The sequence below is a fragment of the Babylonia areolata genome, chromosome 23, assembly GCF_041734735.1.
Source record: "Babylonia areolata isolate BAREFJ2019XMU chromosome 23, ASM4173473v1, whole genome shotgun sequence".
NCBI lineage: Eukaryota > Metazoa > Mollusca > Gastropoda > Neogastropoda > Buccinidae > Babylonia > Babylonia areolata.
The window spans coordinates 50,737,433-50,752,432 of NC_134898.1; the positions used below are offsets into that span (position 1 = coordinate 50,737,433).

Consider the following 15,000-nt stretch of genomic DNA (forward strand, 5'->3'; position numbering starts at 1 on the left):
AACACGGCAGTGAATTCACCGTGTCAAAGGCTCGGCAGTGAATTCACCGTGTCAAAGGCACGGCAGTGAATTCACCGTGTCAATGGCACGGCAGTGAATTCACCGTGTCAAAGGCACGGCAGTGAATTCACCGTGTCAATGGCACGGCAGTGAATTCACCGTGTCAATGGCACGGCAGTGAATTCACCGTGTCAAAGGCACGGCAGTGAATTCACCGTGTCAAAGGCACGGCAGTGAATACACCGTGTCAAAGGCTCGGCAGTGAATTCACCGTGTCAAAGGCTCGGCAGTGAATTCACCGTGTCAAAGGCTCGGTAGTGAATTCACCGTGTCAAAGGCACGGCAGTGAATTCACCGTGTCAAAGGCTCGGCAGTGAATTCACCGTGTCAAAGGCTCGGCAGTGAATACACCGTGTCAAAGGCTCGGCAGTGAATTCACCGTGTCAAAGGCTCGGTAGGAAGGGGGGGCCCAATTCTCTCCTCTCCTCGCCACTTTTATCAATCTTCCCCACACTCAAGTCAGGTACCCGATCAAACCACCTGGGTGGAGTGAGGAAGATCGGAGTTAAGTGCCCTTTCCCAAGGACACACACACACACACACACACACACACACACACACACACACACACACACACACAACACCATGCCGAAACGGGGCCTCGAACCCTGACCACTGGTGACCCGGCCGCTGGATCATAAGTACAACGTATGCTTTGACAGACAGACTCTGCTACAGGGTGCCTCCTTAGAAAATATTGTCCTTTATTTTCCTTTGTTCGTGTGTTTGTCGCTGTCTTTGTTTCGTTCTAATTGCTTTCATCTATCTGTCTATGTATTTATTTATTTATTTATTTATCAATTTATTTATTCATTTATTCATCTACGTATCTCTTTATTTATTTACATATCATACAATTTGAAAAAAAAAATCATCTGTTCATTTTGTGAACTTTCACTTGCCTCATCAGAAATGTCTTTTTTTCCCCCTTTGTTTCTTTGTCGCTATGTCTTGGTTGTTTTTGTTGTTGGTTTATCATTCATTTATCCATCTATCTTTCCATGCTCTTCATTTTTCACTTTATTGTCTCCTTTGAACATATTATGTTGTATCCTTTGTTTTGGTTGTTTAATTCTTTGTCGCTATCTTGGTTGTTTTTTGTTGTTGGTTTATCATTCATTCATCTATCTATCTATTCATGCTCTTTACTTTCCACTTTATTGTCTCCTTTGAACGTATTATTATTTTGTATCCTTTGTTCTGGGTTGTTTCTTTGTCGCTTTCTTTGTTCTCGTTTTCATTGTCTGTCCACTTCCACCTATACAGTCACCTTCGAGCTTCTCTTTTTTTCTTTTGTATTGTTTTTGTTTTGCTACATTCTTTCCGTTTCTTTCGTTTCTATTGCTTTTGCTTGTTATCTGCTTGTGGTGATTTATGTTGTTTTTCTTTCTTAGCTTTCTTGCTTTTACTTGTTACCTGGTTGTGGTTATTTATGTTGTTTTTCTTTCTTAGCTTTCTTGCTTTTACTTGTTACCTGGTTGTGGTAATTTATGGTGTTTTTCTCTCTTAGCTTTCTTGCTTTTACTTGTTACCTGGTTGTGGTTATTTATGGTGTTTTTCTCTCTTAGCTTTCCTTGTTTTTTTTTTCTCTCTTTTTTTTTCTTTGTTGTTTTGATATTTTGGAGCGCCGCCAGAGGGCAGGGAGGGTGGGGTGGGGGTGGGTGGTGGCGGGGTGGGGGTCTTGTTTAACTGTATTATTTTCTCAGTCTGTTTTGCATCAGTCCCCGTGCACTGTCAATAATAATGACCTTCAGGATATTGCCGAACAGTTTCCCCGAGTTTCTCTCTTTTTGGCTATTTTCAATATCCATACTGTTCGAGTAATGTTATTAGCAAAAAGGTATTCTAAGTCACCCCCCTCCCCCCCCCCCCCCCCCCCCCCCCTCCTCTCTCTCTCTTTATTTTTGTATTTTCCCTATTAACATTGTTCATCTCATGTCATTAGCAAATGGCATTCCAAGTTTCTCTTTATTTATTGATTGATTGATTGATCTATCTATCTATCTATCTATCTATCTATCTATCTATCTATCTATCTATATTTATTTATTTATTCATTCATCCATCTAATTATTTACTTGTTTATTCATTTATTTTCATTTTTGTATTTTTCGCTATCAACATTGTTCATCTCATGTCATTAGCATTCCAAATTTGTCCTTTTAAAAATCTTTTTTATATTTACCCCATCCACATTGTTGATGCAGTGTCATTAGCAAAAGGCATTTACTGGACCATAGACCGGAATCGTGTCTCCAATCATAAACTGTAACGACGGAAGCTCGCTGCTATCAAAAGAAAAATTGTCGTTTGTCCATATAGTCATCCAGAAAAAAAAAGTACTGCTTTTTTTTTTCTTTTCTTTTCATCCCCCCCCCCCCCCCTCCATTTTTTGTCTTTTTTTTTCTCTTCAAAACTCGACATCTTTCACAACAGCACAACATACACGCCCCCCCTCCCCCCCCCCCTCCCCCCCCAAAAAACAAAAACAACAAAACAAACAACAACAGCAACAACAACAAACAAAAACACTAGGATTCTATTTGGTCACAAACTAAAACACAGGCTTTCTCCTCCAACAGCAAACAGAATTTTGCCCACAAAATCTATTTCACAAAATTAATCAAATTGAAAATAAATAAATAAATAAATAAAAATAGATAAATAAAAATCCCCCACCAGTACAGGTACGCCAAAACACCAGAGTTTAACAACACAACACGCCTCGGAAACTGTGGACGTAGCCTGGAGGCAAGCGACTGGCAGCTTTCAAACAACGGCAGGAAACAGGATATATCTGACGGGGGGTAACACACACACACACACACACACACACACACACACACACAATGACAGCTCACCACGTGTTAAGACACAGCTGTTAATCCCAGCATGTCAGTTCTGCAGGGGGATTATAATTACATAGACAGGGTCTGGTGGAGGAGAAGGAGCATTAGGGCAACTTCGTTCAATTGATTTCAAGCCTACTTAAGAGGCTACTTCTGCTAACAGCCTATAAGGACCCCCCACCACCTTCCTACACCTTCCTCCCCCCCCCCCCAGCCACACCCCCCCCCCCTCCCCCACCCACGAAACACCGCACGGTGAAACTCTGTAATGGTTGTTGTTATATTAGTGTTGGTGGTGGTGATGGTGTGGTGGTGGTGATGGTGTGGTGGTGGTGATGGTGTGGTGGTGGTGATGGTGTGGTGGTGTGGTGGTGATGGTGGTGTGGTGGTGGTGATGGTGGTGTGGTGGTGGTGTGGTGGTGGTGGTGGTGGTGGTGATGGTGGTGGTGGTGGTGGTGGTGATGGTGGTGATGGTGGTGGTGGTGGTGGTGGCGTGGTGGTGGTGGTGTGGTGGTGGTGTGGTGGTGGTGGTGATGGTGGTGATGGTGGTGGTGTGGTGGTGGTGGTGATGGTGGTGATGGTGGTGGTGGTGGTGGTGGTGTGGTGGTGGTGGTGTGGTGGTGGTGTGGTGGTGGTGGTGATGGTGGTGATGGTGGTGGTGGTGGTGATGGTGGTGATGGTGGTGGTGATGTGGTGGTGGTGGTGGTGGTGGTGTGGTGGTGGTGGTGATGGTGGTGGTGTGGTGGTGGTGGTGATGGTGGTGATGGTGGTGGTGGTGGTGATGGTGGTGATGGTGGTGGTGATGTGGTGGTGATGGTGGTGGTGATGTGGTGGTGATGGTGGTGGTGATGGTGGTGGTGGTGGTGGTGATGGTGGTGATGGTGGTGGTGATGTGGTGGTGGTGGTGGTGGTGGTGTGGTGGTGGTGGTGTGGTGGTGGTGTGGTGGTGGTGGTGGTGGTGGTGATGGTGGTGGTGGTGGTGATGGTGGTGGTGTGGTGGTGGTGATGGTGGTGGTGGTGATGGTGATGGTGTGGTGGTGGTGGTGGTGGTGATGGTGGTGTGGTGGTGGTGGTGTGGTGATGTGGTGTTACAGGTGGTGTTTTGTAGTTGTAGTTGTGGTAACAGTCTAATTGTTGCTGTTGTCACTCATCAACATTATGATTCTATTATTATCATTGTTACTTCTTTATTATTATTTTTTTTATTACTTTATTACAATTATAATTGTTATTATCATCATAATCATAATCATCATTATCGTTATAATCGTTATTATCATAATTATTACTATCATTATCGTCATTATATTATCATCATTATCATTATCATCATCATCATCATTATTATTATTGTTGTTGTTGTTGCTATTCTTGTTATCATCATAATCATCGTTATCATCTTCATCATCATCATTATAATCATCGTTATCATCTTCATCATCATCATTATAATCATCGTTATCATCTTCATTATTATTATTATTATTACTATCATGATTATTATTTTCATCACCATCATCATAGTTATTATCTTCATCATTATTATCATCGTTGTCATCATCATCATCATTATTACCATCATCATTCCCATTTCTATCTAAAATGTTGTTGATGGTACTGATATTTTATGATGATGATGGTGGTGGTTATTACTGATACAGATTTAAGTTTTTTGTCAAAAGTTCCTTCCCAAAATGTGTTACCACACCATATTGTGTTGTGTTGTGTTGTGTTGTGTTGTGCTGTGCTGTGCTGTGCTGTGCTGTGCTGTGCTGTGTTGTGTTGTGTTGTGTTGTGTTGTGTTGTGTTGTGTTGTGTTGTGTTGTGTTGTGTTGTGCCACAACTGACAGGTTTCTCTGTGTGAAATTCGGGATGCTCTCTACACAGAGATGGCGTCGCCACAATGCAGCGCCACCCCACTATGTTTCTTCTTCTTTCTTTGTAACTGTCTGCAGAGTCTTCATTTGTGCTTACTTTCAACGTGGATTTTTTCAACAGAATCTTACCGGCAGTGACAACTCTCTTGTCGCCGTGAATTCTTTTACGTGCGCTAAATGCATACTGTACACTGGACTTCGGTGTGTTGTCCCATCCGATTGACTAAGCACAGCACAGCACAGCTCAGAACAGAACAGTACACCACAGCACAGCGCAGCACACCACACCAACACCACACCACACCACACCACACCACACCACGCCACGCCACTCCACGCCATACCACACCACACCACACCAACACCACACCATATCACACTACAAGACACCACACCACACCACGCCACGCCACACCAACACCACACCACACCACACTACACCACACCATATAACACCACACCACACCAACACCACACCACACCGCACCACACCACACCACACCGCACCACACCACACCGCACCACATCACACCACGCCACGCCACGCCACACCACACAAAACCACACCACACAAACACCACACCAACACCAACACCAACACCAACACCACACCACACCACACCACACCACACCACACCATATCACACCACACCAACACCAACACCAACACCAACACCACACCACACCACACCACACCACACCATATCACACCACACCACACCAACACCAACACCACACCATACCACACCACACCATACCACACCATATCACACCACACCACACCAACACCACACCACACCACACCACACCACACCATATCACACCAGACCACACCAACACCAACACCGCACCACACCACACCACACCACACCACACCACAGCGCACCACAACACACCACAGCATACCAACACCACACCACACAAACACCACACCAACACCACACCACACCAACACCACACCACACCAACACCACACCACACCACATCAACACCACACCACACCACATCAACACCACACCACACCAACACCACACCACACCAACACCACACCACACCACACAAACACCACACCAACACCACACCACACCAACACCACACCACACCACACCACACCAACACCACACCAACACCACACCACACCACACCACACCACACCACACCAACACCACACCACACAAACACCACACCAACACCACACCAACACCACACCACACCAACACCACACCACACCAACACCACACCACACCACACCACACCAACACCACACCACACCACACCACACCACACCAACACCACACCACACAAACACCACACCAACACCACACCAACACCACACCACACCACACCAACACCACACCAACACCACACCACACCAACACCACACCACACCACACCACACCAACACCACACCACACCAACACCACACCTACACCACACCAACACCACACCAACACCACACCACACCAACACCACACCACACCACACCAACACCACACCACACCAACACCACACCACACGAACACCACACCAACACCACACCACACCAACACCACACCAACACCACACCAACACCACACCACACCACACCACACCGACACCACACCAACACCACACCACATCAACACCACACCACACCACACCACACCACACCAACACCACACCACACCAACACCACACCACACCACACCGACACCACACCAACACCACACCACATCAACACCACACCACACCACACCACACCACACCAACACCACACCAACACCACACCAACACCACACCACACCACACCAACACCACACCACACAAACACCACACCAACACCACACCAACACCACACCACACCAACACCACACCACACCAACACCACACCAACACCACACCACACCAACACCACACCAACACTACACCACACCACACCAACACCACACCACACCAACACCACACCACACCACACCACACCAACACCACACCAACACCACACCACACCACACCACACCACACCAACACCACACCACACAAACACCACACCAACACCACACCAACACCACACCACACCAACACCACACCACACCAACACCACACCAACACCACACCAACACCACACCAACACCACACCACACCAACACCACACCACACCACACCACACCAACACCACACCACACCAACACCACACCGACACCACACCAACACCACACCACACCAACACCACACCACACCACACCAACACCACACCACACCAACACCACACCACACCAACACCACACCAACACCACACCACACCAACACCACACCAACACCACACCACACCAACACCACACCACACCACACCGACACCACACCAACACCACACCACATCAACACCACACCACACCAACACCACACCACACCACACCACACCGACACCAACACCACACCACACCACGCCACGCCACACCATACCATACCACACCACACAAACACCACACCAACACCACCCCACGCCACCCCAACACCAACACCAACACCACACCACACCACACCACACCACACCGCGCTAACCGAAAGCCACGACTAACACCACACGTTTCCTGATGTCACCAAAACAGACCTGCCCACTGAACACCACCACCCGAAGCTTCTCGGCAGCAGCAGTGCAGGGTCTTCTCAGGTGTGTGACCTTTTCGCGACGCAACATCGACAGTCCCCAGACGAGCACAATTCCCTACTACAATCATCAGTATATATGACGGGACATTAAAAACGAAAAGGAAGAAAGAAAGAAAGAAAGAAAAACACACACACAAAAACAGAGGTTTGTGCATCCACTTTTTTTTTTCAATGCATTTATTGAATGAACATACTTTTGCATAATGGTAAGTGAGTGTGTGTGTGTGTGTGTGTGTGTGTGTGTGTGTGTGTGTGTGTGTGTGTGTGTGTGTGTGTGTGTGTGTGTGACATTTCTATAGACCTTGTTGAAGATGTTCACACGGCAGTTCTTTCTTATTCCTACCTGAGTTTATCACTCGTACATCATTATGTGTTCCACGTCAGATATCCCTCATTGCGACCGATAGGCTACGTTTAGTTAAGATACAGGAAAGGAAAGACAGTTATCTAACACAGAGAGAGAGAGAAAGAGAGAGGTAGACAGACACAGAGAGAGAGGGAGAGATAGAGGGAGAGAGAGAGAGAGGGAGAGAGAGAAAGAGAAAGGGAGACAGAGAGAGGGAGAGAGGGAGAGAGAGAGGGAGAGAGAATGAACGAAATTTTATTTCACGAGGGTAAGGGAATAATCACAATTGCTTTTTTTAAATCCGGCCCTCTGAGGGGAAGGGGAGGGGGAGTAAGATTCAGACAGACAGACAGACAGACAGACAGGCAGGCAGACAGACAGACAGGCAGGCAGACAGACAGGCAGGCAGGCAGGCAGACAGACAGGCAGGCAGGCAGACAAACGAGTGACGAACAGATAAACACAGTGCGAGCGAGCGAGAGAGGTGCAGCAATAATTGCCAGAAAGAGATGGAGAGACAGACAAACAAACAGAACAAGAAGCCGACAATCCTTTCTAGATTAACAAAGACATGGACACACAGACAGATATATACAGACAGACAGACAGACAGGCAGACAGACGGACAGACAGATAGATAGACACCAAACACACACACACACACGCGCGCGCGCGCTGTGGGAGAGACAGAGACAGAGAGAGACACGGAGAGAGAGAGAGGGAGACAGAGACAACGAGAGAGAGACAGACAGCGAGAGAGAGAGACGGAGAGAGAAAGAGGGAGACAGAGACAAAGAGAGAGAGAGAGAGAGGCTTTCACACTGGCATTTTATTGACATTAACTTCAAAGTTCTAATGTCAAGGGGGCACATGAAGTCAAAAGCATCTATCAAATATACACCAAAAACAAATAAACAAATAATAAATAAATGCACCATGAGTTAAGTGACCTGAAACGTTTCACAAAATTTAATGGACACGTACACAACAGTTCTGTGGTCAGTCTCTCTTCGCGTTAAGCGCGTGCATCAAAGTCCAAAATTCTGCTGCTGCTTCTGAGAGAGAGAGAGAGAGAGAGAGAGAGAGAGAGAGAGAGAGAGAGAGAGAGAGAGAGAGAGAGAGAGAGAGACAGAGACAGAGACAGAGACAGAGACAGAGAGGAGAAGGATCTCACCTCAGTCTCCCCAAGCCAAGAGTGAGACTTTTTCGTGTCTCCCTGCTGATGCTGACTTGTACGGCCATGCTGATGGTACGGCTTCACACAGCTGGCTCAGACAGCCAGACAGCCAGAGCTCAAACACAATGTAAACAGATCCCCAAGTGCAGCCCACAAACCACAGGAATGAACACGACCCCACCTTTCACCGCCCTAAACCCAACGAGACAGTCACATACATTCCACCATCAGATGTCTCTCTCTCTCTCTTTTTTACACAACAGTAGAATTATATCACACACTCTGGTACTGACATAAGCTTTCGCTTGGGTCAACAGGAAATTGAGAGCTGTATGATCAACTAGTTGTTTCCCCGCTGCAGTGGAAAGTCATTTACAGCTTCGTCTTTTGTGAAGGACTATGACTGACTCTGAAATTTGGAGGCAAGACTGTACTGGCTCTTTTAGTGCTGCAGCCTTGTAGACAAGTTGGCCTTTGGGATAACCATCCCAACGTCGACTATCATAAAAACCAGAGAGTGGGGATGTAACTTGGGCAAGACATTCCAGACTATAATCAAATTCTAGCTCAAATAGTCAGGACAGCAGATGTCTCCTCTTCTGTCTTGGTGGTCACAGTCGGACACGACTGACTATATACAATACTGCAGTGTGTGTTGATTCAGTGTGACAGTGCTGGACTGGTCTTCGCGGTCGGCTGGGTTGTTAGGTTGAGTATCCCTCAATGACAGGCTGTTTGACTTTTCCGTATCGAAAAGGATTCGGTACAGTACCATCTTCCAACGACTGAAAGTTCAGAAGAAAGCTTGGTTCTGAAAGCAACGAGAAACTTGAAGTGATAAAGAAACATAAATCGGGGGCTATAAAAACAACAACAAAAGAACCTTCGATCGATTACATGAAAAGGGGATAAAAAAAGAAAAAGAAAAAAAAAGTAAGACTTACTCTTCGAGTGTTTGCTTGAAAAGATATTCAAGAACAGCGTATTACTCTTCGAGTATTTGCACACACACACACACACACACACACACACACACACACACACACACACACACACACACACACACGAGATAAAAAGGGGGGTGGGAGTTCCCGGGGAGGGAGGGGTGTTCCAAAACAATGTCTTACTCATCGAGCGTTTGCAGCTTGCACCCTTGTACTCTGTACAATTTATGTTAAACAAAGCTGTTGTTGTTTTCCCATCAGGTTAAAATAACCATGAAAAACAAGAACAAGACTCGTGCCGATGTGATTCTTAAAAAAATCAAAATAAAAAATCAACCAAACCCACGTTTGTGTGCTTGAAATAAAGGGGAAAGAGAGAGAGAGAGAGAGAGGGGGGGGGGGGGGACCCAGTATCAAGGAGCATAAAGTCAGCGGCTGTCCGACGTGAAAGTTATCGACCCGATAAATAAACAGACGGTGTGGATTGAAATAGATAAAAGGGAAAAAAAACCCAACGAAACAAAACAAAACAAACAAACAACTCCCCACCACCACCACCCAAAAAAACCAAACAAAACAAAAAACAACAACACCCGTATCACTCAGAAATGTCATGTTACTACCACTTGTAAAGAACCCGTACATGGACACACACACACACACACACACACACACACACACACACACACACACACACACAGACACACACACAGACACACACACACACACACACACACACACACAGAGACACACACACAGACACACACACACACACACACACACACACACACACACACACACACACACACACACACACACACACACACACACACACACACACACACACACACACACACACGTATCACTCAACGAAGAACTCAGCATGGCGAAATGATATATCACCACCACTTATGAAGACCCTCCCCACCCCCACCCCCCCTACACACACACACACACACGCAGCAATGTCACACACAAAAAGAAAAGAAGTAGAAAAAAATCATCATAATTTTGAGAAGAAACCAGCGTTTTATCAGAAACAAACACCCCACATGAAATAAACCGTATTGAAGAAGAGCACCCGTTGATAAGAAATCACACTGCGAAATAAAATACGTGAAGGCAAGCATCAAGTTTATTTTAAAAAAGAAAAAAAGAAAAAAAAAGAAATCTTGATAATCAGACTATGAGAAAATGCAACAGTCAAACAAGCCACAATATCAAATAAATTTTGTAAAGAAAACACCGTCGTAAAAATTTTTTTTTTTAAAGCAAAAAAACAAATCACTTTGAAGGAAGTGAAATCAATGTCTCGCTGAAAACTCATCAGCCGGAAGAAAAGAAAGGGGCCAGGTCACAGAATTGGCCATCGTCCAAACAAACACTTGTCCGCCAAAGACAAAACAGCACCATCGCAATTCCACAACAATATGAACAGCAACACAACGGCGCATGCTCTGACTCATTGACTCGCGGAGAGAGAGAGAGGAGGGGGGAACTGGGGGTGGGGGGAGAGAGAGAGATTGATTGGCAATATTATATCACCCACAGAATAGGTGAGGGAGAGATGCGGGGCCGGAGATAGAGAGAGAGAAAGAGAGAGAGAGAGAGAGAGAGAGAGAGAGAGAGAGATTGGCAATATTATGGTACCCACAGGTGAGAGAGAGAGAAGGGGGAGAGAAGAGAGAGAGGGAGAGAGGTCGGGGGGGGGGGGGGGGGGGGGGGGGGGGGGGGGGGGGGCGGGGGGGAGAGGTAGGGTTGAAGGCGTGGAGTGGATTAGAACCACTTGCCGTGCCACTCATCCCTATGATAACAGCAGGGTGGAACATGCCCCGGGCCTGTTGGGGCTCCGTGTTCCCCTCATCGATCCTGGCCAAGGGTTCACTGCGCTGAAGCTGAAAGCACTGCATGACTCACTCCCTGACTGACTGGCTGACTGACTGGCTGGCTGACTGACTGACTGGCTGGCTGACTGGCTGACTGATTGACTGGCTGACTGACTGACTGACTGGCTGGCTGGCTGGCTGGCTGGCTGGCTGGCTGGCTGACTGGCTGACTGACTGGCTGACTGACTGGCTGACTGACTGACTGACTGGCTGACTGACTGGCTGACTGGCACCTTGTGCTCCCTCTACCCCAACAGCAGCAACCCTGCAGCGGGGTCGTGTGCTTCATCTCCCAGTCAGCAGTCTGGTGGGAACTATTCCTACCAGCAGTTGGAAACTAGCGTTCCTCTCTCCAAGTCTACCAGCAACCTACTGGATGGAGGCAAGTGGTTTCTCTTCTAGCCAGCAACCAAGTGGAAACTAGTGGTTTCTCTTCTAGCCAGCAACCAAGTGGAAACTAGTGGTTTCTCTTCCTACCAGCAACCAAGTGGAAACTAGTGGTTTCTCTTCTAGCCAGCAACCAAGTGGAAACTAGTGGTTTCTCTTCCTACCAGCAACCAAGTGGAAACTAGTGGTTTCTCTTCCTGCCAGCAACCTATTGGGAACTAATTGTTCATCTCTCTGCCTGCAACCTAGGCCAGCAGTCTCAGTGGGAACGAGTGGTTTCTCTCTCCCCACCAGCAGCAAAGTGAGATATTGGTGGCTCCTTTCTTCATGAGTAAACCAGGTGGGAATCTGTGGTTTCTTTCCCTACTAGCACTGAACCTTATGGGGACTTGTGTTTCCTCTTCCAACCAGCACTCTAGCAGTGTGACTTTGCATTTCCTTTCCCTGTCAGCAACTTTAAAAAAAGAATCATTCCACTTCCCTCCATGAAGAAAAAAAGATATATAAATACAACAACAACAACTACAACACAACAACAACAACAACAAACCACCACACAATTCAGAAGCACAACTCTTCGCACACCAATACCAGAAGTTATGTGATTTTTCACAGTGAAAAACAGCTTGACACAAACAGAAATGACATTAAAAAAATATATAAAAAATCATTTAAAAAAAGCCACAGTTACTCCCAACACCATCGACGTTTCGCAAAAGAAGCAACAAATTGCCACTGACACCACGTCTGACGACTCCGAACAAGAAACTAACAGCCAAGACCTATGTCATTTTAACCCTATGCAGGGTACCTGACTAAAAAGCCCATGCAATAACCAGGATACCTAACTAAAAAGCCATATCAACAGAAAGACCAACGTTCTCCATCGATTGCCGTACTGAACTGTGCGGTTGCTATGCCCCGCAGAAGAGGCGACGTGTCTGCCATGGGTTTAACTCTCTCCATACGAACGGCGAAAGAGACGAAGTTAACAGCGTTTCACCCCAATTACCACCATCAAAATATTGCAAGCGGAAGGCGGGCTCTTGTACTGAAGAGGTGAATGTTGACAAAGAATACCACAATTCTGACGACGGAAGCTAAAGGTTGGGTCATTCAGACACCCACTGACATCCGAGGGGTCCGTGTAGAGGAGAAGAGAGGACTGGCCGTACTGAGTGAGTTAAAGTTTGAAAGTCGGGGTTTGGAAAGTGGTGATGGCGGTGTTGGCAGTACGTGTGACATATAAATGTCACGTGCCTTTCGTTGGGGGCGTGAGGGGAGTGTGTGCGTGGAGAGGATGTGGGGGGTGGGAAGCTGATGGGAGGGGGAGAGAGCCGGAGGGGAGGGGGGGATGGCTACCGACTGACTTTTCCGCCACGGCTTGTAAGTAGACTGGTAGGATTCAATAGACGGCTGCATGGAAAGTTCCGTGCTTACATGACTTACAGAGAGGCACGTCACATGATCTGTGCTGTAGACGTTGATTGCCTCTCCGAAACTGCGAGCAAGAAAGGCGACTGAGAGAGGCAGAACATGTCAAACAGTACTGAGGCTTCTGGTTTCGACTTTTTGCTTCATTACTTTTTGTGCACACCATGGCACTTCATTGTACAATGTTTGGTTGTAGCAATGGAGGCTACCTGATGAAGAAACAGGTAGCAGACAGCACATGTTTACTGCTTTTGCCCATGCACGTCGATCGCCTTTGGTATTGTTCAGTCGCGATTGCGAGGAGTAAAAGTTCTGTGCGCATGCACAAGATCCAAGATGGCCGCGGAACTTTCCAGAGAGCTGTCTGTTCCAGAAAGCTCCTTGTGGATCGAAGATCGGAGTCGTTCTGCCTCTACAATCATCTGCAACACAAAGAAGATGACCACGCCCCCCCCCCCCCACCCACCCCAAACCCCCCTCCACTTTCCACCCCCCACCATCACCATCACCTTCCCGTCCAGCAAATCACTCTCACTCCCCTTCTTCTACGAACACGCGCGCACACGCCCCTCTCAACTCAACTCGACACGCTATCGTTGACACCCCAAATCCCCCCCCCCATCCCAACCCCCACTCCCCACCCCCCACACACCACACACTACAAACACGCACACACACACCACACACACGCTACATACATACACACACACACACACACACACACTACACACACACACACTACACATACACTGCTGCTCAGACAGGATCAAGGTCGGAGTGACAGGTGTTATAAAGCAGTACCCTCTACTCCCCCCACCCCGCCCCCCGCCTCCCTACCCCCTCCCTCCGCCCCTTCTCCCCTTCCCGTGAGTTGTGTTTCCCTGAGGATGAGGGGGGGGGGGTGGGGAGGGGGCAGAGTGAGTGAGGGGGGTGGAGGTAAAGGGAATGAGTGTGCGCAGGTGGATGTGTAGTGTGTGTATATGTCCGTGTTTCCGAATGTGTGTTGGGGGGGGGGGGGGTGAGAGAGAGAGAGACTGTGGGGGGAAGGGGGGCATGAGAGAGGGAGAGAGAGAGTAGAGAGAGAGAGACACTTGACACATTGACACTTTACTGTCATAAGCTTAACAGCCCATGTGATACATATGAAGTTACTGTGTCGTTTTATCCAATCATTCAGAGATCGAGAGAGAGAGAGAGCGAGAGCGAGAGGCAGTAAGGCCATAAACAACACTGACAACCGAAATAAATCTAGCCAGTGACTAGTAATTAACAATGTCAGCTGACTCTTGCCACTCTCATCTGTCAAAGTGGGTCAGTATCACCCATGTGGAGAAGTGTGGGTGGGGGACAGTGGGGTGGGGATGGGGGACAGTGAGGTGGGGGACAGTGGGGTG

The 15,000-nt window shown here is 47.5% G+C and overlaps 1 protein-coding gene across 3 annotated transcripts in view; it reads right to left on the reverse strand.

The window, feature by feature from the left end:
• The window catches only part of LOC143298341 (androglobin-like), a 225,790-nt gene that overhangs the window by 159,863 nt on the left and 50,927 nt on the right, over positions 1–15,000 (reverse strand). The window contains exon 1 of one of the 3 annotated variants that reach the window (XM_076611215.1): positions 8,953–9,148. The exons of the other annotated variants lie outside the window; for them this stretch is intronic. Coding sequence (XP_076467330.1) covers positions 8,953–9,020 — 68 coding nt within the window. The 5' untranslated portion in view covers positions 9,021–9,148. Of the gene's footprint in view, positions 1–8,952; positions 9,149–15,000 lie in introns of those variants that run through there. 3 annotated transcript variants of the gene reach the window in all.